Source organism: Zalophus californianus, chromosome 13 (genome assembly GCF_009762305.2).
Source record: "Zalophus californianus isolate mZalCal1 chromosome 13, mZalCal1.pri.v2, whole genome shotgun sequence".
Classification (NCBI taxonomy): Eukaryota; Metazoa; Chordata; class Mammalia; order Carnivora; family Otariidae; genus Zalophus; species Zalophus californianus.
Window position 1 is genome coordinate 37,957,343 of NC_045607.1, and position 24,817 is coordinate 37,982,159.

The window sequence follows — 24,817 nt, forward strand, 5'->3', positions numbered from 1 at the left end:
CTGCTCAGTTTTGCTTAGCTATCTTTGCTACTCATTCCATCTGACATGCTCCCGTGATTCAATTGCCTTGCTGCCTGTAAGAGACAGTATATCCGAACTCATCTCCTACAACAAAGCCTTCCTTGGCTGACCATACCCGACCTTCAGCTCTCTTACACTTCCTGATGTCTGAGGTCTTTTGCAGATGGTTTGCTACCACGTTATCTGGCCCATTTTCATGTAATGGCTGTGTCATGTGCACATAACTACCCTCTCCCTCTTGGGAAGAACACACGAATCTCTAGGTCATGGGCTACTTTTTTCTTCCTCTGAACCTCTGTGTCTGATACCATGCTGGATATACAACTAACACTCAAGACAAGTTAAATGAATGCTGAACAAAAGCATGCTAAAACACCTCATAAATGGTTAAGTTCTCACTATGGACTGAGCAAAGGTGAGTTTTTCTGGTTACAGGGACGAGAATATATGTCAGATTCTTAAAGGGGCCCAGGACTCAGCAGAATTTAAGACCAGCTGGTCTTGATTCCATTTTCATCTCTAAGACAGTTTCTCACTGTGGACATTCTCAATCTTGGTGAGGCTTTGATGTGGGTGGGATAGAGATCGATAGAAGGGGCCATTCATCTGTATCATCTGCAAGTGAGTATAAAGGAGGAAGTGGGTGAGTATTGGCTTGGACACTTACTTCATGCTGGTGTGAACACTGAAGTAGGGGCTTGCAGACTAAGCTGGAAGGGCCATCCTAAGGTCCCCAGGAAAGGAGGGACCTTTTACTTCATTAGGAATTTACTTAATTCTGTTTTACTCTATTAACTTAAAAATTTGAGAACTGGTTGTCTACTTGTCAGTCTGATTCATATAGCCAGATTAAATCTAAGTGCCAAATCTGGTGACCTGAGTTATTTCAGGTTTGCCTCTGGGACTTGGTAAAATGAAATGATGAGCCCAATATGGTCCCAGAGGAAAGCCAATAACAGAAAATAGGTGATGTTAAGTAGCTACTGGTCTGGTGTCTACAGTAGTTTATGAGAGAAGAATTGGAAACAACCTAATTGTCCAGCAACATGAGACTAAGTTATGGCCCATCCATGTAACAGCACATCCACTAACTATTAAAAATCTATACTGGAGAGGGGCACCTGGGCACATTTGGTTGAGCATCAACTCTTGGTTTCAGCTCAGGTCGTGCTCTCAGGGTTGTGAGACTGAACTCCGCATCGGGCTCTGCACTTAGCAGGGAGTCTGCTTGAGATTCTCTCTCCCTCTCCCTCTGCCCTTCCTACTTGTGCGCTCTCAAATAAATAAACATTTAAAAAAATCTATATTGTAGAAAAATATTCATTGATAAGGAGATTCAAAATACAATAGTAAGAGGAGAAAATAATTAAAGTAAAATCAGTAGGATCCCACTTTTATTTTACGTGAAGGAAAAAAACACAAATATATATTTTTGCCCATAGGAAAAAAGCCCTGAAAAATACATACTAATGTGTAATTCCTACAAGGTGGCATAATAGATGATTTAATTCCAATCTTTTGACTTTACTGATTTTATCTCTCTTTTTATACAATAAACATACATTATTTCCATAACAACAGCAACCACAAAACAAGTGACTTTCAATTTTGCAAAGAGATGCTCAACCTTGAAATATACATCCAAATTGGAGGCAACAAGAAAAGAAGAAAAGTCCCTGAAAGATAAGACCAGCTGGAGGTTCTCCCAGCCTTTCAGGTGTGTGTGACATCCACAGAGTACAGAGATGGAGGGCACTGTGATTCCCAGCTGTGGCCCAGATCACAGACCCACCTTCACAGAAGCAGCCCCTGAGAACAGGGAACAAGGGGTGGCCATCACAACACGACCTCAGAACAGTGAAGACCATCATGCAACATCCAAAATGACACGGTGTAAGCAGGCTGTGAGGTGTGGAGGAAGGAGGTGGGACCCACCTGGATGGTCACATTCATGGACTCTGGCGCAGGTCTGGGTACATTCAGGGGGTCTTGTACCACAGGGAACTGGCGGGTAGATCACTGACGCACCACAGTGGCAGGTTAGTTCATCAAAACCTGATGGAGAGGCAGGTGAAATAAAACAATCTTTCTGGGTTTTGAATGTGCACACACATACTTACACAGATACAGACCACACACACTTTTTTTTGGCTTGCATTTTTTTTTTTTTTTAGGGGACTGCTTTTTTCACAAAAGGTTTTTATTTTATTAAAGTTGAGCTGGTGGCAAAGGAGCAGACAAGTATGTTACCTGCAACAAACTCTAAGTCCATGAACAACCCAGGACACTTTTACACGTATTTTATAGACAACAGATCTATAGACCATCTCTTTAGAGAGAAGAGGAGACTTCCACTAAAGATACAGCTTTTTTTCCAAACTCCTCTGGTTAGGAAAAAGGACAGATTATGAAAGCCACAGATAATTAACAAACATACTAAAAAATACATTTGAATATAAACCTCAGAGAGCCACTGAAAACATTCAAAAAAATTCTTTTTTTAAAGATTTTATTTATTATTTATTTATTTATTTTTTAAAGATTTTATTTATTTGAGAGAGAGAGAATGAGAGAGACAGAAAGCACATGAGAGGGGGGGAGGGTCAGAGGGAGAAGCAGACTCCCTGCCAAGCAGGGAGCCCGATGCGGGACTCGATCCAGGGACTCCAGGATCACGACCTGAGCCGAAGGCAGTCGCTTAACCAACTGAGCCACCCAGGCGCCCAAGATTTTATTTATTTGAGAGAGAGTGAGAGAGTGCGTGTGCACGAGCAGTGGGGAGGAGCAGAGGGAGAGGAAGAAGCAGGCTCCCTGCTAAGCAGGGAGGCTGACGTGGGGTTTGATCCCAGGACCACAAGATCATGACCTGAGCTGAAGGCAGAGGCTTAACTGACTGAGCCACCCAGGCGCCCCCCCCCCCCCAAATTCTTACAGGTATAATCAACACCTATCACGCTAGAAATATGAAGTTGAAACGAAACACAGAGCTGTATCCAAGTTCATTACGCACAGTTCCCAAGCTAAATCAAAATGATGACTCACACTGGACAGCTCCAACTAGCAGCCCACCTCAAGGGCTCTCCTAACTCCTAAATCCCAAGGGGAAACAGTTCTCCAACTCTGAGTCTTGGTAGAGGCCAGGACTTTGGCTGTTGATCTCAACCAAGTCACTAAGAATCAGGAAGCCCAGGGCTCTCAAGATTCTTCCACCCACTGCTCCTTTCCAGTCAGTACTCTTTCCACCAAACCCTTCAGAGGCTACACAATGTGGCAGAAAGAGCCCTATAAATATAGTCAGGAGACTCAGGCTTTGAGTCCTGGACCTACTACTTACTTGTTAAGTGATTATGGGCTGGTAACTTAACCCTTCTCAGCTTTCTATTGGTGAGGTGGGGATATCAAACTCTGGCCTATCCATTCAAAAAGTTTATGAGAAATAGCTAGGTAAAGGGAAAGGGGCTATGTAAGTTGTTTTCATGGAATCCATGTATGTGATTTATTTATTTATTTTTAAAAGATTATTTATTTGAGAGAGAGAATGAGCAGGGGGGAGGAGCAGAGGGAGAGGGAGAAGCAAGCAGATTCTCCACTGAGCAAGGAGTCCGAAATGGGGCTTGATCCCAGGACCCTGAGATCATGACCTGAGCCGAAGGTAGACGCTTAACCAACTGAGCCACCCAGGTGCCCCCCCATGTGTGTGATTTATATCAAAGCATGGACTCAACTCTTTTTTTGAAATGAAGTAGGCCTAGCATTCTAGCAAAAGACATTTTGGGAAATCTTGATCTAAGCCAATCTTTTAATGCAGCAGTTCTCAAAGTGTGCTCTGTTGATGCCTAAGGGTCCCTGAGATCCTTTCAGGGAGTCCATAAGGCCAAAATTATTTTCATAAGACTAAGATATTATTTCTGTTTTCACTATGTTGACATTTACACTGATGGTGCAAAAGCAATGGTTAGTAAAACTGCCAGGGCTTTAGCACAGATCAAGGCAGTAGTACCAAAATGTAATCATGGTATTTCTTACTGCCAAGCACTTAGAATAAATAAAAAATGCTAGTTTCACTTAAGAAAGTCCTTGACGAAGCAGTAAAGAAAAAAACAATTTAGTTCTTAAATACATGTCTTTTTCATAATCTGTGAAACAAAGTGGGAAATCTGCATAAAGCACTTTCGCTGCACACTAAAATATAATCTGGTTGTTTTAAAGAACTGCACTTGTTGGGAGTTGTGAGCTAGAATACCATTTTTACTTGAAAGAATGACTGACAAGCTATGATTATTTAGACTTGGGTATCTGGCATACATTTTATCAAAAACTACCAAAGTGAGCCTATCAATTCAGGAAAACGAACTTTCAAGTCTTCAAGTAAAAACAGAATTTTGGAAAATATGTATTTACCACTATGAGCTTGACAACTTCCTAATACTTTTCCCAAGACTTTTCTGATGAGATTGGTAGTTATATTAATGAATGTAAATTTTTAATATTATAACAAAATTTTTCACCATTTCAAAAATCTGCATAACACAGTGAATAATTCATTTCCAAATGATCAATGTGCGATGCTATAAAATCATGCATGGGTAAAAGATCCATTCAAAATACAAGAAAAACCAATGAATTTTAATGTGACAGAGAACAAAAACAAAACCCCGGACTCAAGTCTCTTCTGAAATGAGGCTGATTTTGGTATAATTTCAAAAAAAGAATATCCACCATGATTATACTCTCTTTTTCAACTATATATCCAAATAGGCCAGATTTTTTTCATTTCCTTCAACTCTATACTGCAACAGATTAATTTGGAAGCAGATGAGAACCTATGTACTCTTCTAGTTAAAAAAAATAGTTTTAAAAATATGTCATTTAAGGGCACCTGGGTGTCTCAGTTGGTTAAGCATCTGCCTTCAGCTCATGATCCCAGGGTCCTGGGACTGAGCCCCACGTTGGGGTCCCTACTCAGTGGGGAGTCTGCGTCTCCCTCTGCCCCTCCCCCACGACTCATGCTCTCTCTCTCTCAAATAAATAAAATCCTTTTTTTTTTTTTAAAGATTTTATTTATTTATTTGGGGCGCCTAGGTGGCTCAGTCATTAAGCATCTGCCTTCGGGGGGCGCCTGGGTGGCTCACTCGTTAAGCATCTGCCTTTGGCTCAGGTCATGCTCCCAGGGTCCTGGGATCGAGCCCCGCATTGGGCTCCCTGCTCCACGGGAAGCCTGCTTCTCCCCCACTCACTCCCCCTGCTTGTGTTCCCTCTCTTGCTGTGTCTCCCTCTGTCAAATAAATAAGTAAGATCTTAAAAAAAAAAAAAAAAGGGCTGAGCAGGGACTCCGATGAGGAGCTTGATCATAGGACCCTGGGATCATAACCTGAGCTGAAGGCAGACGCTTAACAACTGAGCCACCCAGGCGCCCCTCAAATAAACAAAATCCTAAAAAAGAAGTCATTTATACTAATATGCAATGAGTATATTACCTTCTTAAAAGATTTTATTTATTTGAGAGGGAGAGAGAGAGTGGGGAAGGGGCATCAAGTGGGAGAGGGGCAGAAGGAGAGGGAGAAGCAGTATGAATAAAATCTTTAAAAAAATTTCTCAGTTTTAATTTCTACTATGGTAAACAGATATAAATCACATAAAAAGAGCCTTTGCGGGTCCTTGATAATTTTTAAGAATGTAAATGCATCCTAAAACCAAGTTTCCAAACAGCTGCTAATAATATAGAGAAAGAAGACCGTTGAGGGCAGAATCTGTTAATGATATTTAAGAGTAATCCAGTAATGAACCAGATCTTACCTTGGCATTCTTACTTACATCCCAGGTTTTATACGTTCTGGGAAGAAAATACAGCACTAGAATAACTTTTTTTTAACATCTCAACATATCTGAAATACTTAGGCTTAGTTCAGTCACCCATACCAAATTAAGTAAATCAATCCCTCAAAATATATTATGCCTGAACTTCTAGAAAACTCTTAAAATAAAGCATACAGTGAAGACACTCACTGGCTTGCCAGCAGGACTGGCAGTTCCCACGATGACAAGGTTCTTCACATCTATGAAGGCCACAACGGAGTTTCCTCCCACAAATCAAAGGACACTTGTGCTCCTTATCCTACGAAGAGATTCATATGTGTTTGTAAAATTATCTCCATTTATATTTTCCACAAACAACAAGAAAAGTAATAAAAGAGAAGCTCTTCACATTTATGGATGAAATGATGTCTGGAATTAGCTTCAAAATAATTAGAGTAGGTGTGGACGTGGATGAAATAAGATTAGTCATGAACTGATCACTACTGAAGTTGGGTGTTGGGTATTTAAGACTCATACTAATCTCTCTGCTTTTGTATATGTTTGAAATTTTCAATAATAAGAGGAAGTCTTTAAGCTTTCGAATACTGATTTATAAGTCTTGGTATGTTGTCCAATTTTATCACTCTTTATCTTATCAATATGTAAACTTTAGAAATAACAATTATGTGTAATATACATATATAGGTGTGTGTATACATGCACTACTTTGGTATTGGCACTGTGTTATCTTGTTTATACACAAGACACACATGCACAACATGGTAACACAGTACTGCCAGGGAGTGCTTCCTTTATTTAGTTCCATATAAGTGAATTATTTGAGATAACTGAAAATTGCTCCTTTCAAAAATGCCCTACTCATTTTGCCTACTGACCTGATCCACATTGTATGTGAAACCCAAAGCCTGAAGTGCTAAGACCAGCCCAGTCTGTGTGTCAGGACAGCACATAATCTCCTGCAGAGGACTATACGCTTATCTGGTGATCTTGGGCTCTGGAGCCTGAGGCTTCTTTCTTCTTTCTCTTCCCCCATATTGCCACAGGCTGACCTGGCTAGGGCCTAAAAAGGCCTGTCTCTCTGGGCAGCTCTCTCACTGCTGGTCAGGGGTCCCTCCCAGTGATTTCTAAATCTGGGCTACATTCCAGATGGCTGAGGCTTCTAGATGCCCAGCCCCTGGATGAATGCAATCTGACTGTACCTAATGATAGGTCCACTTACCACACAGCATATCTCATTACATTTATGCCGTCCACACAACCGTTTCTTGTTACACCGCTTATCACACATAAATGTAGCATCTGCTGTGGCCAATTAAAAAGAAAAAAAAAAAGGGCAAAGGATATGAACATTCATTCAACAAATATTTGAGTGACTACAAGCTGAAGAAATACAAATGTAGTAAGATAAATAAGTTAGTTATGGTGAAAATAAATATAAAAAGATATTTTTCATTTGTCAGATTGTCAAAAAAAGACAATGGGAGACTGATTAATATTTGGTATGGGTGAAGGTGTAGAGAGAACAAGGCACACTCAGTGGATAGGAGTATAAATTTTTGATGTACATATGTATCTATCAAAAATTTCAGTGGTAATTCTATCTTACAAAATCATTCCTGGGGTGCCTGGGTGGCTCAGTTGGTTAAGCGACTGCCTTCGGCTCAGGTCATGATCTCAGGGTCCTGGGATCGAGCCCCGCATCGGGCTCCCTGCTTGGCAGGAAGCCTGCTACTTTCTCCCTTTCCCACTCCCTCTGCTTGTGTTCCCTCTCTCGCTGTCTCTTTCTCTTTTAAAGATAAATAAAATCTTTAAAAAAGAAAAGAAAAGAAAAGAAAAGAAATCATTCCTATACATATATAGTTTTAAAAGTGGCTAAAAAAAAAAGTGGCTAGGACACCAAAAGCACAATCAACAAAAGAAAGAACAGAAATTGGGCTTGATCTAAATTAAAAGATTTTGTGCACCAAGGACACCATTAAGAAAGTGAAAAGACAGCCTAAATAGTGGGTGAAAATATTTGCAAATCATCTATCTATAAGGGTCTAGGACCCAAAATACATAAAGAACTCTTACAACTCAACAACAAGAAGAGAAACCACCCAATTAAAAGATTGGCAAAGGACTTAAAAAGACTCTTTTCCAAAGAAGATTACAAACGGCAAAGTACATTAAAAAATATTCATCGTCACTAAGGAAATGCAAATCAAAACCATAATGACATATGACTTCATATATATTTAGATAGCTATAATAAAAAAAACACATAAAAACCAAAACCAAAACCAACACCAAACAAAAAATAAGTGTTGGAGAGAATGTGGAAAAACTGGAATCCTCATACATTGTTGATGGGAATGTAAAATGATGTAGCTGCTACAGAAAACAGCTGTGGCAGTTCTTCAAAAAATTACACACAGAATTACCACATGATCCAGCAATTCCACTTGTAGGTATATATCCAAAAAAAATTTATTTTATTTTAAGATTTTATTTATTTATCCGACAGAGAGAGACACAGCAAGAGAGGGAACACAAGCAGGGGGAGTGGAAGAGTGAGAAGCAGGCTTCCCGAGGAGCAGGGAGCCCGATGCGGGCCTCGATCTCAGAGCTGAAGGCAGATGCTTAATGGCTGAGCCACCCAGGCACCCCTATCCAAAAAAATTTTAAACACGTATTTTAACAAAAACTTGTGTACAAATGTTCACAGTAGCACTAATCATAATAGCCAAAAGATTGAAACAATCCAAATGTCTGTTAACAGATGAATGGATAAATTCCAATATATCCATACAATGAAATATTATTCAGCCATAAAGAGGAACGAAGTACTGATATGTACTACAACATGGATGAATCTTGAAAACATGCTAAGTGAAAGAAGCCAGGCATAAAAGGTTACATACTATATGATTCCATTTATATGAAATACTCAGAAAAGGTAAATCCGTAGAGACAGAAAGCAGATTAGTGGTTCCCAGGAGTTTAAGGGAGGAGTGAGTGGGGAATGAAAATTTGATGAATACAGGGTTTCCTCTTGGGGTGATGAAAATGTTTTGGAACTAGACAGAGGTGATGGCTGCACAACACTGTGAATTTACTACATGCCGTTGAATTGTATACTTTAAAATGGCCCATTCTAGGTTATGTGAATTTTATCTCAATTTTTAAAAGTGGGCTAGGTGCTAGGTGCTAGGTGGGTGAAATAATGCTTGAGATTTGTTTTAAAAGTACTCTAGTGAAAATAAAAAGTAGGGAAGGGAGGGATAGATGAAACAAGAGAGGCAAAATGTTGATAACGGATGATGGGTGCTTAGGGGTTTATTATACTAATCTTTCTACTCTCACTTATGGTTGAAATATTTCATCATAAAGTTTTAAAATGTCAGACAAGATGACTACTGCATTATTCGTAATGGGGAAAAACTGGAGACAACCTGAATGACCACCCAAAGGGCAATGGCGCACTATACTGTGGCATACCCACATACAGAATACTCTGTAAGAGGGAGAGCTATATGCACTGACATGGAAAAATGTCTTTGATATGTTACTGAAGAAAAAAAAAAAGACCCAAGCTGCAAACAGCATGTTTAGTATAAACCTAAGTTTAGAAGAAAAAACAAAACTAATGGGCATGTGTATACACCTATATGAATACATAAGAAGATCTAAGACCCATACCCAACAAACTAATAACAGTTTCATCAGGGAAGTGGAACTAGAAGGGGAAAAATCAGGTTAGGGTATATTTCACTTTTTACTTTACACTGTTATTTTTTTACTTTATAAGTGTATTAATGTAATTTTTTCAAATTATGTTTTTCAATAACCAAAATTTTGACTGTGGGCTTAAGGCGGATATTTCCAGTTACCTCCCAAACAGCCACTCCCCACCTTCTTAAGGCTAACAGAGCCTTAATTTTGTTCAGAAATTGGGTGCCTATGTGCTACTCAGTTGGAAGTATGAATGCAGAATAATAATTCATCTAGCCTGTTCATTTCATTCCCCTTGTTAATGTCCGGTTTAGGCAGGAGCATGTGATACAAAGTGTATTGAGAACCTCTCAGAACTGATTTATTTCCTTGCTCTTTAAGAAGGAAGGGAAGCTTGGAGCATCTGGGTGGCTCAGTTAGTTAAGCATCAGACTCTCGATTTCGGCTCCAGCCGTGATCTCAGGGTTGTGAGATCAAGCCCGAAGTCGGGCTCTGCGCTCAGTGGGGGGCTGGCTTAAGATTCTCTCTCCCTTTGCCCTTCCCCCACCCCACTTGCTCTCTGGTGCGGGGAGGGGGGGGGGATGAAAGAAGGGAAGCTTAAGAATCTCTTTCCTTTAGATGATGTTGGGTAAGATGTGTGGACTTGCTGTAGCTAACTTAAACCCATGAGGGAAAAACCAAAAAAAATCAGAGAAGCTGACCTGGTGTCCTGGAATCAGTGAGGCTGGAATTAACCAAGCCTGGACTTGTTCTGCCTCCACACTTCCTATTATGTGAGACAGTAAACTCCCTTATTGCTGATGTTACTTTTCCCTGGGTTTTCGATACCTGCAAACAAAAGCATCCTAACCCAATACAGTTTTCTTCCTGACCAGAATAAGAGCTTTAATTTTGTACACATTTAACTTCTATTTAACTTTTATCACTTTTCCAAAAAGGTTTTAAGGTTAAACAAAAGACTGTGAGATGGTTAGCAAAGGACAGAATCATAATAGCATGGAATGTCAGGATCAAGGACAAAGGAAGAAAGAACACCATAGTCCTCAAGTTTAAGAAGGCTGCTGGCTGAGTACCTGTTCCAGGTATGCAACAGTCATAGCAAGCCTTATGGGGATCAAGCATCAGAGTCAGTGTGTAAAAAGTTTGCTGCATTAGGTATTATTCACCTTCACCCCCACTACCACCATTTTATTATGAAAATTTTCAAACATATAAAGAAGTTGAAACAACTTTACATTGAATATCCATATGACCATTACTGAGATTCTACCATTACTTTTTCACATATCCACCTATTCTACCTACCAATTTGATGCATTTCAAAGTAAGCTGCAGATATGGGTACACTTATCCTAACTTTAGCATTTCATTAACTAGAATTCAATTTATGATTTTTACTTTTCTTTTCAGGTAGAAGAAGTTCCGTACAATGAAATACACAAATCTTAACTGAATTACCTTTACTGAATTATGACAAATACATAACCCAAGCCCCTATCAAGATAGAGAACAATTACTTTTACCCCAGAATGTTCCCTCTTGCCCGTTCCCAGTCATACCTTCACTTTTGAGACTGGTACATGGAAGCTCCTATGGAAAAAGGAAAAAAAGACAACAGTAACTCCTTTAGGAATAAATGAAACAACTCAACTATAGTATAAAGCTAAATGTAACATGGATATCCTAAATATCCTGTACTTCTCTGGCAGCCACTTATTTACCAACTTTACTCCTCTAGGACTAGGTTAGCTCAGTCTCTGTATTAATATGCTTTATTCACAACAGGGCACCAGGTTTACTGACACTTCATGCAAATATAATTGTAACAATCTTTGTGGTCTGGTCTCCTAATTTAAAGTAGATTAGGAATTATAAAATCTGAGTGGAAAGAGGGGTGGCTAAAGGTATACAAAGCAAAGAAAAATAACTTCTAGGCACGGGTGGACAGAAAAACCCATAAAAAGCAGAAAATGTGATTGTTACAGATACGTAACAATCTGGTACCAGAGGCAAACAGTTCAACACACTTAAGAGCAGCCCTGACACTGCTGAAATGCAGCAAAGTAGAATATAGTAGTCCTCTGGCATTCAGGGTATTACTGTAGTAATTATGTAGGAACGACCCCAAGATCTACACATGTAACTTGCTGAGGCATGATCCTGAATAACAAGTGTGGACAGGCAGCTGTGCAGGAGTAAGTCAGTCACTTGGGAGGGAGCGAGCTTGGCTGCCCACCATCTACATCTGAATTTGTCTTTGATGTCATTCACAGGTTGCTATGTACTCAGAAACTAGCAAAATGATAAAAATACTCTATCTTAGTGAAAATGACCCTGAAAAAAGGGGCAGCTACTAGAGCTGAAAACAGAAGTAAAAAGGTCTAAGAAATGGACGATTCTGGCTAGAAAGATGTTTTAGATAAATTAGTTGGCTGGGTTGGATAAGAAAAAGTTCCCCATATGTTTTCTAGAAATTTCATGAGTAGCCTCATGAATATTTCTTGAGCGAATGTTCCAGTTAATGCAAACACTGGATTACAGAGTAGAAATGACATGCTAGAGTGTATCTACAACTGCAGGGAAAGGCAGAGCTCCTATAGATCCCTAAAATCAGTATGAATTACCAACAAACACTTAAATACAGTTCTCTTTGTTAAGAGATAGTAAGATACAGCACACATTTTTCATTTTTTTTTAAAGATTTTTATTTATTTATTTAACAGAGATAGAGAAAGAGCATAAGTAGGCAGAGCGGCAGACAGAGAGAGAGGGAGAAACAGGCTCTCCACCGAGCAGGGAGCCCGATGCGGGGCTCGATCCCAGGACCCTGGGACCACGACCCGAGCCGAAGGCAGCCGCCCAACTGACTGAGCCACCCAGGCGCCCCTAGCACACATTTTTCAAAGATTCCCACCAAAGTGATTAAAAGAAAACCACCTCTGAAGCTTTAAGAAGTTTTATTTATCTAGAAAACTCACTCCAGGGGCGCCTGGGTGGCTCAGTCGGTTAAGCATCTGCCTTCGGCTCAGGTCATGATCCCGGGGTCCTGGGATCGAGCCCCCGAGTCGGGCTCCCTGCTCAGTGGGGATCCTGCTTTACCCTCTCCCTGTCCCTCCCCTACTCATGCCTTCTCTTGCTCTCTCTCTAAGTAAAATCTTAATTTAAAAAAAAAAAAGGAAAAAAGAAGACTTACTTCCAGTGGAAAAGCCCATTCCATTACAAAAGACATTTCATGAAAAATTTGGCTAAACAATGAGGTCATGATCAACAGTTTCAAAGAAGATTTTTTACTTTGTCGAAGGTTTCAACAGAATTAATACTGATAGGGAGTGCTTCCAGCAATTTTAGAATAAAACTTATTTGAAAAAATTCTATTTACACACAGCTTATCATGAGTACACTCACTGCTATGGGGTCCAGTATTCAAGGGAGTGAGGAAGGACAGTGAATGAGAAGCAAAAAAGCACAGAGAATGGGACTGCTGGGGAGAAAGAAGCAAACTGACAGTAGCCATTTCTAGCTCACGCATCCGAACCTGCCTGTGCTTCTTGGTCACAAAGAGCACCTCTGGGCATTACTAGAATTGTGATCACTAAATCACAGTACTTCAGTCTTCAAGGTCCTGTAGCTGACATTCAAAATATCTCTACTGCCCCATGTACTCTGCAGTTTCTTTCAGGAAAAACACACACACACACAACTTTTGCCACATATAAACTACTATATTTTTACATTTTTATTCTAAAGCTTACCTAATAAGCTAGCACCCAATTTATGGACTATATCCTCAGAACATTTGCAAGTCAGCGGCTACCCAGACCTTGGGCTTGGGAGCAGTGAAAGTGCACTGAAAGTGGGTCAAAGAGGACAGATCAATACTTGGTATGTTCTCCAAGTTGGATTACCCACAAGACTTCCACAGCAAGGCTCCTGCCTTTGGTTACAAGCATAGGAATGGTAAAAATGGTAAGATGTCCTTTTTTTTTTTTTTTAAAGATTTTTTATTTATTTGAGAGAGAGAATGAGATAGAGAGCGTGAGAGGGGAGAGGGTCAGAGGGAGAAGCAGATTCCCTGCTGAGCAGGGAGCCCGATGTGGGACTCGATCCTGGGACTCCAGGATCATGACCTGAGCCGAAGGCAGTCACTTAACCAACTGAGCCACCCAGGCGCCCCAAGATGTCCTTTTTCTAACAAAAAGTCCAATCAAAACTGCCCCAGGCAGAAAGTAGAAATTGACAAAACAGTTGTACAGTTAAGAATTAACCTTTCTGAAAGGGCAGTCTGGCCTTTGCCATTGGCTTCTGGGAGGTTATCTCTAAGCCTTTGGAATATCATGCTCCATAGGAGAGTCACTGTTTGCCTGAGGCCTTGGGTCATCACACAGTGTAACATAATTTAGGGTACAGGCTGGCCATACTGAAAAGTCTTAAAGTGGGGACTGGCTACACCACCAAGACCAATGATGTACTTCAGTGTGGGGCTTTGGGTCACACGGTAACCGGAGACCTCTGGTGACACTGGAGATTGAGATCAGCTACATGGGCAGTCAACCATGTGTACACAATAGAGCCTCAGTAAAAACTGAATACCCAGGCTCGGGTGACCTTTCCTGGTTGGCAATACCCCATGCATATTATCACCAACTGATGTTGAGAAAGTAACACTGTTCCAACTCCATAGGGAGAGGACAATTAGAAGTTTCATATTTGGTATTTCTTGGACTCTGCCCTGTATGTTTATTCCTTTGGGTGGTATTAATCTGTATCCTTGCCCCGCTGTAACCACGATTACAACAGCTTTCAATGAGTTCTGCTGAGTCCTTTTAGTGAATTATCAAACCCTGAGGGTGGTCTTGGGGACACTGGACTTGCAGTTGGCATCAGAAGTTAGGGTCTTGTGGACTATTCTAATTCAGCAGTTGTCTAAACTCTTGCAGTGGGTGTCAGAAATGAAGGTGATCTTGTGGACTGTGTTCTCTCCAACTTCTTAGTTAGCTAACTCCTTGCAATAGTGCTTTTGTTCTATACTAGCATCTAGCATTATCACACTTGTATACTTGCCTTAGCCCCATTACTGGTCTCAGAGCCTGGAGTGATACTTTCCCCCACCCCCAATACCCACCCTACAACTGACCTCTGGTTGCTGTCAGCATATACTGGCTGGACTGAATAAATCACACATACTATGAGAGGAATAAAACATTATCATGTTATTTTGATTCCTCCCATCCCATAATCACTAATTGAAAAGGTATGGGTGATAACAACTCTAACACTGTTTACAATTTACCTTTGTTCTGAAAGAACATCTGCAGGAAATAACTGATGTACGAGAGCATGGTCCACAGTCTCCTTCATGGCAGAGCTTTTCGCAGGTATGAATGAAATCTTTAATAAAAATGAAAAGAGCTAGGAATGAACACTGCAAGTATGTATTTTCAGACTCCCAAGTTCACTAGCCACACTGGTCTTCTACTTCTATGCCCTGCAACTCCAGAATCAGAGTTGAGGGAAGAAGGATGTAGTCAATGCCTCTTCCTCTATCCTCTCTTAATCTAGCAGGCTGGGCCTTTTCTGGCAAAGAAAGGGCCCAGAATTAGTCACTGGAATATCCTGTGGAGTGCATAATGCTTTGCCTAAGTCAAAAATCAGATCTTCTGACTTCTTTCTTCAGGCCTCAAGTCTCAAGGTTAGACTTGGATATCCTTAAAATTATAGCCATGGATGACTTTACTAAAGTACTCTTTTGACTCTGAAAATCTGGAGATCATAAACAATCAGAAACCATGATCCATAACCTCACTGACTCCAGCTCTGCAACTCTCTGGTGATAAGAGGTCTGCCATTCATCCTGCTAAATTAGATTTAGGACAAATCCTGTTTCAAGGACACCTCGGGGATCAGCCACAGTCTCTAATGGCTACTGTTTAAATGTGTTTTTTTCCATTCTTTTATTTTCAGCCTAATTTTAACTCTAAAGTATATTTTCTAAAGATACCGCATAGTTGGATCATGTGCTTTATAAAAAAAACTGATTGGATAGCCTCTGCTTTTTAATAGTTTAATCCATTCACATTATTATTGATACAGTTGGATCATATCTGCCATTTATCTTTTACTTTTCTGTATCCTTCATGTCTTTTTTGTTAATGTAATCCTCTTTACTGCTTTCTTTGGCATTAAGTGAATATTTTCTAATTTAACATTTTTTTCCTTTAATGGTATTTTTCCCTATTTTTAGGGGGGGTATTTTCTTAATGGTTGTTCTAGGGCTTACCATACACATCTTATCAGAATCAACTTCAGATTTATACTAACCTAATTCCAACGAGATACAGAAACCTTAATCCTATGTAGGAGCTCTATTCTCTCTTCTCTTTTATGCTATTATTGTTATACGTTATGTCTACATGTTATAAACCCCATAATACATTAATTACTTCATATAATTTTTATTAAAGCTGAGAATAGGAGAGCAAGCATACATTCATAGTTTGTTGTGTTTATCATCTTATTTACCATTTCTGGTTCTCTTCCTTTGTTCCTGCAGATCTGAGTTACCACTTGGTATATCACTTCCTTACTCCAGTACAACTTTGATCCCACCCACCCCCTTTGTGCTCTTATTGTCAGATATATTTCCACATGTTACAAGCCTAATACTATAATTACATATTATCTTACACAACTGTTAATTTTAAGTCAGTTGCAAAAAGAATATACATTTACGCTATCATTTAAAATTATGTAAATACCATTACTCTTTGATTTTTCATATGGATTTGAATTTATATCTGGGTTTACTTGCTTTTATCTGAAGAACTTCCTTTAATATTTATTGTGAAGTAGATCTACTAGGAATGAATTCTCTGTTATTTTCATTTTTGAAAGATAGCTCTGCTGGATAGAAGCTTCTTCGTTGGCAGTTCCCGCCCCCCCCCAGCATTTTGAATAGTTCATTCCAGTGTCTTCTTGTTGTGATGTAGTGTTCTCCATTGTTTCTGATGAGAAGTCTGCCGTTAATCTTATAGGGGTTCCCTTGTATGAGAGGAGTCATACTTCTCTTGATACTTTCAAGATTTTGTCTTTGTCCTTGGTTTTCAGCTTTTTAATTGTGTCTAGGTGTGGATCTCTTTGAATTCATCCTATTGGATAAGTTGAGCTTCTTGGATCCATAGATTAATGGTTTTCAATAAACTTGAAAGGTTTTCAGCTATTCAAATATTTTTCTGCTTCCTACTATTGTGGTATTCCCATTACATATATGCTTGTGTGCTTAAAAGTGCCCCGCATTCGTTTAGAGGTGCCGTTCACTTTTCTTTATTCTACTTTCTCTCTGCTGGGCATAAATTGCCCAGCAGTCTGATCCAATGAAATGTGGGTAGGGGTAGTCTTTGAGTAAAGTCTGTGAAGTTTGTTCTGACCTCAGAAGGGCTCCTCTTAGCTGTCTCTTTTCCTGGTTCTTTCTGCTGAACTAGCTGGCTTACAGTTTCGCTTATTGCCCTTAATTAAAAAGAGGTATTATTTTCTAAAGGGCCTTTATTTAGGTCTGAACTTCTCCAGTGTTACAAATTATAAAGTCCATTCCTTTGGGGGAATACTTTGTAGCTCTCTTTTCTTATGGATTACCTTTCCCCCTGGGAAAAGTCTCAGTCAGTTACTCTTGGTGCTGAGTGGGACAGCAGCCTCTGGTTTTCTTGGCTTGTTTTTCCCAGTGTGGAACATCTGCTCTAAAAGTGAGCTGAGGTGAAGATGACTGGGGCCCCAGTAGTCTAGCCTGTTATGGATGGGGTAAAAACTCTGACTTATAGGTGGGCCTGTATGGAAGAGAGCCCCCAATCTCTCAGCTGTGCTTACCAGAAATTTAGCCTCTTCAACTTGGAGTCACAGGGGATGAAAAATGCTGGCAGTCTGCTCCTCCCAGGGAGATATGGTAACCCTTGACTGGGAGCTTAGGGGTAGAGGCAGCCTCATCTTCCTGGCACACCTATCCTGAATATAGCTTTTGTTAAGCTGAGCTTGGGGTGGAAGGAAGGGAGTGGACTGTGACTTAAACAACAACACAGACTTGCTGTTCTTACTGAATTTTAGATTTTCTTTAATAAAAAATACTTCTTCATCTGATGTATGCCCACAGGAACATTTCCAGAAACTTTAAATGATTGCTTCGTAATAATGTTCCCTAGCTTTGCCTGTTTTGCTGGGGAGTGGGTCCATGTAGCTCATGTTCCCATCCTGAAAGCAGAACTCTCCCTAGTGTCTTGTACTAAAGCGATCTGTCTAGGATGGAAATTCCTATTCAGTGAGCTACTAAAAAACCTCAGCAAGCTTTCTACAGATAAGTCAGGTCTGAATAAACTTGACAGCCGTTGTTTTCACTAGTCATGGGCTTGTCTTTTGAGTTTCTCAATCCAACTCAGCCTAATTCCTTACAAATTTTCCATGATTAAAAACTTGTTGAGGTAACAAGTGGTTACCCTCAAACCCCTTCATGTGGTCTTGTCCCACCCCCTGGGCCTGTTTATAAAGACAATTACTATCCTTTTCTTGCTCAAGTCCCCATGCACTTACCCATTTCACATTTCCTCCTTCTCTCATTGTCACATATCTTAGCCCCACAGTGGGATTTCTGGTCATCGTATATGAAATTATTACAAAACTGACCCATGAGCTTTCTGAAAAGGGAAGACCTTTACCATCCTTCTTGATTTTGAAGTCATTTAAACTCCACTTTACAGAGCTTATCTGAAGATACATTTTTACAGTAGGCAAAGAGAACCAACAGACAACTGATTTTCCTAATGCACTAAAAATATGTATTAAAACATGAGAAAAGAGCATTCCTCCCCTATACAGAATTTTAAAGTCACACTGTAAAAAATAATTAGGTAGGGTGTACCTACCGGTTTCTGCTGGTATCTGGAAGAAATATGAAATCTCTCTTTTTGATAAACATGGAAACCAAACCTAAAGATTTTAGCTTTGCCAATTAGTTATAGGAACACCTCTCTTATATAGACTCAGTTGCCCATGTCCATTTTTCTAAATACACAGCCTTTGAACACTTACCCAGGAGAGAAGGTGCCAAGTCACTGCAAAACTATACAGGTATATTCTCCAAGGACTACCTCAGAACATTCCAGAACTCAAACTATTACTTTAAAGCTAATTCTAACAAACTTTTTCTGGTTTCTATATCCAAGTAATCAGAAGCCACAAGTCAGGAAAAAGGGAGAGTCACTAATGGTAGGCACACAGACATACTAAAAGCAATGACAGGAAATAAACAATCAAAAACTTTAACAAGTAGATAAAACAATTCAAACTGCATATTGGTGTAGGGAAATTGCCTGAGAAACCTTAGCAGGCCCTAAGGGCATCACTGTACCCAGCATAATACAATTAACTGAGGTTCAGGAAAATGATGACTCTGGGTCAATAAAGAGAAAAATTATCTCCAGTAACCTCTGTTTAAAGAAAGCAAATGTAAATTTTAGAAAACTGTCCTTCCAAAATGATGCTCAGGAGGTCTTTTCCCTCAACTAGATGGGAAACTTATCTATAGAGAAAGTATTTCCTGAGTACTCCAAATGGCTGAAGTTTTATTATACTTAGCATTTTAGTTCTTAAACATCTCACCCACAGTTATTTAACATGTTCCCATTATATGAAAATGCCTTTACCCTGGATTGGTAAAAGGATATATGGTTTTCATACTACTGCAGGCTACTAAGAGAAACTGAACCCCCCACCCCCGGCACCAGCCCTGCATGGGACAGTATCTCACAACTGTCCTAAGCTGGCAATAAAATACCTGAAGCAGGAGAGATCACTTGGGCATATTTGAGTTTTCACAAGTATATTCTGAAGAGGAAAGAAAAAGTGCCCATACAAATTTGATCATTAGTATTTTCAAAAGCCTCTGATATCATAACTGAAATTGAACACTATTCTGCTTATATAGTCACTGTTGCCAAACATTTTCATTCATATGTTTAAAGACAACTATGCCTACTGGTTACCTAAGGAACCACATGACAGAGGCTTGCCGCACACTTTTCCACACGAAGGGACAGGATCCATGCATGTTTTCCGACCATTACTTCCAAGTTCTAGCAATTGGGTGAGAGGAGTCTGGCCACAAGGGCAACAGCGCACCAGCTGGGGAAGCCGTGGGCATGGCTGGCAGGGCTGAGGGTGGCACACTTGAGAACATGTATGGTTCCCACATTTCAAGTCCCTGTTAAGAAAAACAACAGTTACATAATTGTTGCATAAAATATGGCTTTATTCTAACTGAGAAAAACATAAAACCTTACTTGCCACATATCTTTAAACAGCCAAAGTCGCCAAATCCATCAGACTTTCCTATATCTGTTCCACATAACACATCTCGGGAAGTGCTGCCACAGTAGCATACTTGAGGACACAATTTCAAAAACAAAGGTGAGTAAACTGTATGGGTTCTTAAAATATTCCAAACAATCTCTAAGAACCTAGCACAAAATGCTACTCATTAGTGTTGACCAGACCTGATGCAGAAATAAATGGGGCTTATATAGAAGCTCTAAGACCCACCTAAAAGGCTTTATCAGAGGAAGTAAAAAGGGCCTTGTAAGACTGTCGGTATCTCATGGTGCCTCTGCAGCCGATCCCCAAAACAGCATTAAAGTGAAGCAACCCTCTAAATTAAGAGACTACTACCTGGCCCATAAGGCCATGGCTGAGTACCATTCACCCTAAGGCTCCCAGGGGTCCTCTGGAGAAGTTACAGAAGATGGAAGCTAAGCTGGTGACAGTCATGGAAGAGCTGATTACTGAATCCCTGCCATCTTCTCTCCAACCAAAGCAGCACAGATTTAATACTTTATATATTGAGGTTCACATAAAATGCTCACAAACACTTTCTATTGCTAAAAAGGAATAAAAAAAATAAGCGCAATATAAAATCCTTAATAATTTGTATTTTACTACTATTGAATTTGAAGTAATCATGTTTGAGTATTCACACTGAGTAGAAAGTTCAAACAACTCAAGACTTTTATTTGCTAGATAAAGAACCTGGTCCAACATCTACAGATCTTCCTGTGGGTTCAAGAAATAATGAGTTCCTTTACTTCTTGAGGTTAGCAATAAATGTGTGTTATATTTAAGGAGTTATGTTTCTGATGTATTAAAAATGTAACAAGTCTGATAATTAATTTTCATCAACTAATAAAATTTTTCTAAGTGTCACTTCATGGGGCGCCTGAGTGGCTCAGTCGGTTGAGCGTCTGCCTTTGGCTCAGGTCCTGGTCCCAGAGTCCTGGGATTGAGCCCTGCATTGGGCTCCTTGCTCAGCGGGGAGTCTGCTTCTCCCTCTCCCAACCAGCTCTCACTCTCTATCTCAAATAAATGAATAAAATCTTAAAAAAAAAAAGTGTCACTTCACATTTTCAATTTATAATAAAAATTTATCCTGTTAAAATCAATCTGTGCAGGGCGCCTGGGTGGCTCAGTTGGTTGGGCAACTGCCTTCAGCTCAGGCTATGGTCCTGGAGTCCCAGGATCGAGTCCCGCATCGGGCTCCCTGCTCGGCGAGGGGCCTGCTTCTCCCTCTAACCATCCCCACTCTCATGTACTCTCTCTCTCTCATTCTCACTCTCTCAAAAATAAATAAAATCTTTAAAAAAAAAATCAATCTGTGCAAATATACTTGGCTCTACATAATAAATGGAGACCAAAAGAGTAGAAACTGAATTGAAATCTTGCAGACCTAATGATGCTTTCCTTCTTTCTCAGTACAACTTAGATATCTACTTGCACAGAAAATCAACATCAAAATAAATGCAACATTATAAAAAACATCAAATCTTAAAATCACATATTTAGTAAAAAATAAAATAGAATACTTCTAACTTCAAACATTAGAAATAATGTTTATAAATAAAATGAACAGACCAAAAACTTTCAATGAGACACGAGAAAGGGGAAAGCCTCAAATCAATAAAAGCCCTAACCAAGACTTTTGATTTTTAAAATCTACATTCCATCTTCCAGTAAGTACATTTGCAGTTTCATCCCCTGTTCTAAAACTGATTCATTTATTCAATAAAGATTTATTGGACGAATACAGATGTAGGAAATACAACCAATATTTATGGAATCAATGAATTGGTAAATTAACCCTAGTAACTGGGAATTTCTGCAAGGAGGCTTTTCTTTGCTAAGTTTCTGCTCAGATAGAACACAGGCGCTTTTTTTTTATTTTTGGGGGTGTGAGCAGACAGCTGTGAACAAAAGAATCGAGGGTCAGAAATAAACCCACAACCATATGGTCAATTGGGGCGACTGGGTGGCTCAGTTGGTTAAGCGACTGACTTCAGCTCAGGTCATGATTCTGGAGTCCCGGGATCGAGTCTCACATCGGGCTCCCTGCTCAGCAGGGACTCTGCTTCTCCCTCTGACCCTCTTCCTTCTCGTGCTCTCTATCTCTCATTCTCTCTCATGTAAATAAATAAAATCTTTAAAAAACAAAACAAACAAAAAAACAACTATACGGTCAATTAATCTATGACAAAGGAGGCAAGAATATACAACGGGGAAGAGAGTCTTTTCAGTAAATGGTGCCAGAAAAATTTAACAGCTACATGCAAAGGCATGAAATTAGACCATTTTCTTATGCCATACACAAAAGTATCCTCAGAATGAATTAAAGACCTATATGAGAGACCTGAAACCATTAAACTCCTAAAAGTAAACATAGGCAGTAATCTCTTGGACACTGCCCTTAGCAACATATTTATGGATAGGTCTCCTCAGGCAAGGGAAATAAAAGCAAAAATAAGCCATTGGGACTATAACAAAATAAAAAGCTTTTACACAGCAAAGGAAACCATCAATAAAACAAAAAGGCAATCTAACGAATAGGAGAAGATATCTGAAAATGAGATGTTTAACGAGGGGTTAATAACCAAAATATGGGAAGCCTGCTTATCCCTCTCCCACTCCCCACTGCTTACATTCCCTCTCTTGCTGTGTCTCTATCAACTCAATAAAAAAAACCAAAAAAAAAAAATTTATGTAACTCAACACCAAAAACACAAATAATCCAGTTAAAAATGGGCGGAGGACCCAAATACACACTTTTCCAAAGAAGACATACACATTGCTGACAGATGCTCAACATCACTAATCATCAAAGAAACATAAATCAAAACCACAATATCACCTCACACCAGTCAGAATGCCTAGTATCAAAAAGATAAGGATGGGGCGCCTGGGTGGCTCAGTCTGTTGGACATCTGCCTTTAGCTCAGGTCATGATCCTGGGACTGAGCCCCATGTTGGGCTCCCTGCTCACAAGGAGCCTGCTTCTCCCTCTCCTCCCTGCTCATGCTTTCTCTCTGGCTTTCTCTCTCTCTCAAATAAATAAATAAAATAAAATAAAACAAACAAAAAAAGAAGATAAGGACTAACAAGTGTTGGTGAGAATGTGGAGAAAAAGGAACCCTTGTACACTGCTGGTGGAAATATAAATTGGTGCAACTACTGTGGAAAACTGTATGGAGGTTCCTCAAAAAATTAAAAACAGAAATACCATGATCCAGCAATTCCAAAACTAGATATTTACCCAAAGAAAACAAAAACACTAATTCAGAAGATACATGCACCCTATGCTTGTTGCAGCATTATTTATAATAGCCAAGATATGGAAACAACCCGAGTCCAAATAGATGAATGGATAAAGAAGATGTGGTATGTATGTGTACACACACACACACACACACACACACAATGGAATATTACTTAGCCATAAAAAGAATGAGACTTTGCGGGGTGCCTGGGTGGCTCAGAGGTTGGGTGACAGCCTTCGGCTCAGGTCATGATCCTGGAGTCCTGGGATAGAGTCCTGCATCGGGCTCCCTGCTCAGCGGGGAGTCTGCTTCTCCCTCTGACCCTCCCCCCCCCATGCTCTCTCTCTCATTCTTTCTCTCTCAAATAAATTAAATCTTAAAGAAAAAAAAGAATGAGACTTTGCCATTTGCAACTACATGGATGGACCTAGAGGGTATTGTGCTAAGTGAGGTATGCCTGATAGAGAAGACAAATACCATATGATTTCACTTTTATGTGGAATCTAAAGAACAAAACAAATGAATCAACAAGCAAGCAAAACACCAAATAGACTCTTAAATACAGAGAACAAACTTGTGGTTGCCACAGGGGAAGTGGGTAGCGGAATGGATGAACCAGGTGATGGGGATTAAAAGGTACAAACTTCTAGTTATAAAATAAGTCATGGAGATGAAAAGGACAGCATAGAGAATAGAGTCAATAATACTATAATGACAGACAGTGACTACACTTATTGTGGTGAGCACTGAGTACAGCGTTGTCAAATCAATATGCTGTACACCTGAAACTAATAAAACATTCTATGTTAATTCAGTTCAATAAAAAACAAAAAAGAATAAAGGGTCAGAAAATTGTGACAATAAAAACAAAATGGAGCCCCGACCAATCAGGAAATAACCTGAGTACATTAAATAGCCCTGTTATATATGCATAGGCACAAGAGACACAGCAGTATGAGCTGGTGACAGAAGAGTTGGGTGGTCATTGCTGGCTGAAGATTATTAGGGAACCAAAGGCAGTCTGGAAGGTCTGCTGCCAGCTTTAGCCTATTCAGCATTTTTGTCAACACATGAATGAACCCCTGGGAGGAATGCTTATTAAATCTCTAGATCCTAGAGAGGCATCCTAGAAGAATTACAGATGAAGAGGGTAAATGAGCTATACTCATGACCGTAACAGTCTCCTAGATATTTACTGCAGACAGACAAAAAGTTTTCATCTGGGTTTGAAAAATCAGCTACACAAAAACAGAAAGGCAGAGACTGGGATCCATATAGATTTGTACAAAAAAGACCTGGGTGAGTTAGCTGAGAAAAAGCACAATATGAACCAGAGTTAAATATGGTCCACAAAGGGACCCTCCCACACCAGTCTATACTGCTAAGACCAAACTGCCAGTGTATACTTAACTCCTGCCTTATCTCAAATGGATTTGAGGTAGCATGTAAGGATATGTGAAATATAACAAGGGAACATAAATTTAAAGATGTGAAAAGTAGGACAATGGCAGAGATATAGAATAAATCATAGCTTAAAAAAGTACACTATAAAGACAAACATTAGGTCTGTTACCCAGGGTTCCTAAGATAAAAAGATTAATCATCTCTGAGGAAAACAACTTCTCTTGGAAATAAGGCCAGACAGGAAT

General features: G+C 39.7%; 1 protein-coding gene across 4 annotated transcripts in view; it reads right to left on the reverse strand.

The window, feature by feature from the left end:
- Nucleotides 1-24,817, reverse strand: part of NFX1 (nuclear transcription factor, X-box binding 1) — a 72,872-nt gene that overhangs the window by 19,332 nt on the left and 28,723 nt on the right. For 2 of the 4 annotated variants that reach the window (XM_027614934.2, XM_027614936.2), the window contains exons 8-14: nt 19,872-19,971; nt 19,575-19,792; nt 14,843-14,940; nt 11,112-11,142; nt 7,058-7,137; nt 6,028-6,136; nt 1,957-2,076 (exon numbers count right to left, since the gene is read on the reverse strand). In XM_027614934.2, coding sequence (XP_027470735.1) covers nt 1,957-2,076; nt 6,028-6,136; nt 7,058-7,137; nt 11,112-11,142; nt 14,843-14,940; nt 19,575-19,792; nt 19,872-19,971 — 756 coding nt within the window. Of the gene's footprint in view, nt 1-1,956; nt 2,077-6,027; nt 6,137-7,057; nt 7,141-11,111; nt 11,143-14,842; nt 14,941-19,574; nt 19,793-19,871; nt 19,972-24,817 lie in introns of all 4 variants that reach the window. The other 2 variants (XM_027614933.2, XM_027614935.2) reach the window with 1 other exon arrangement.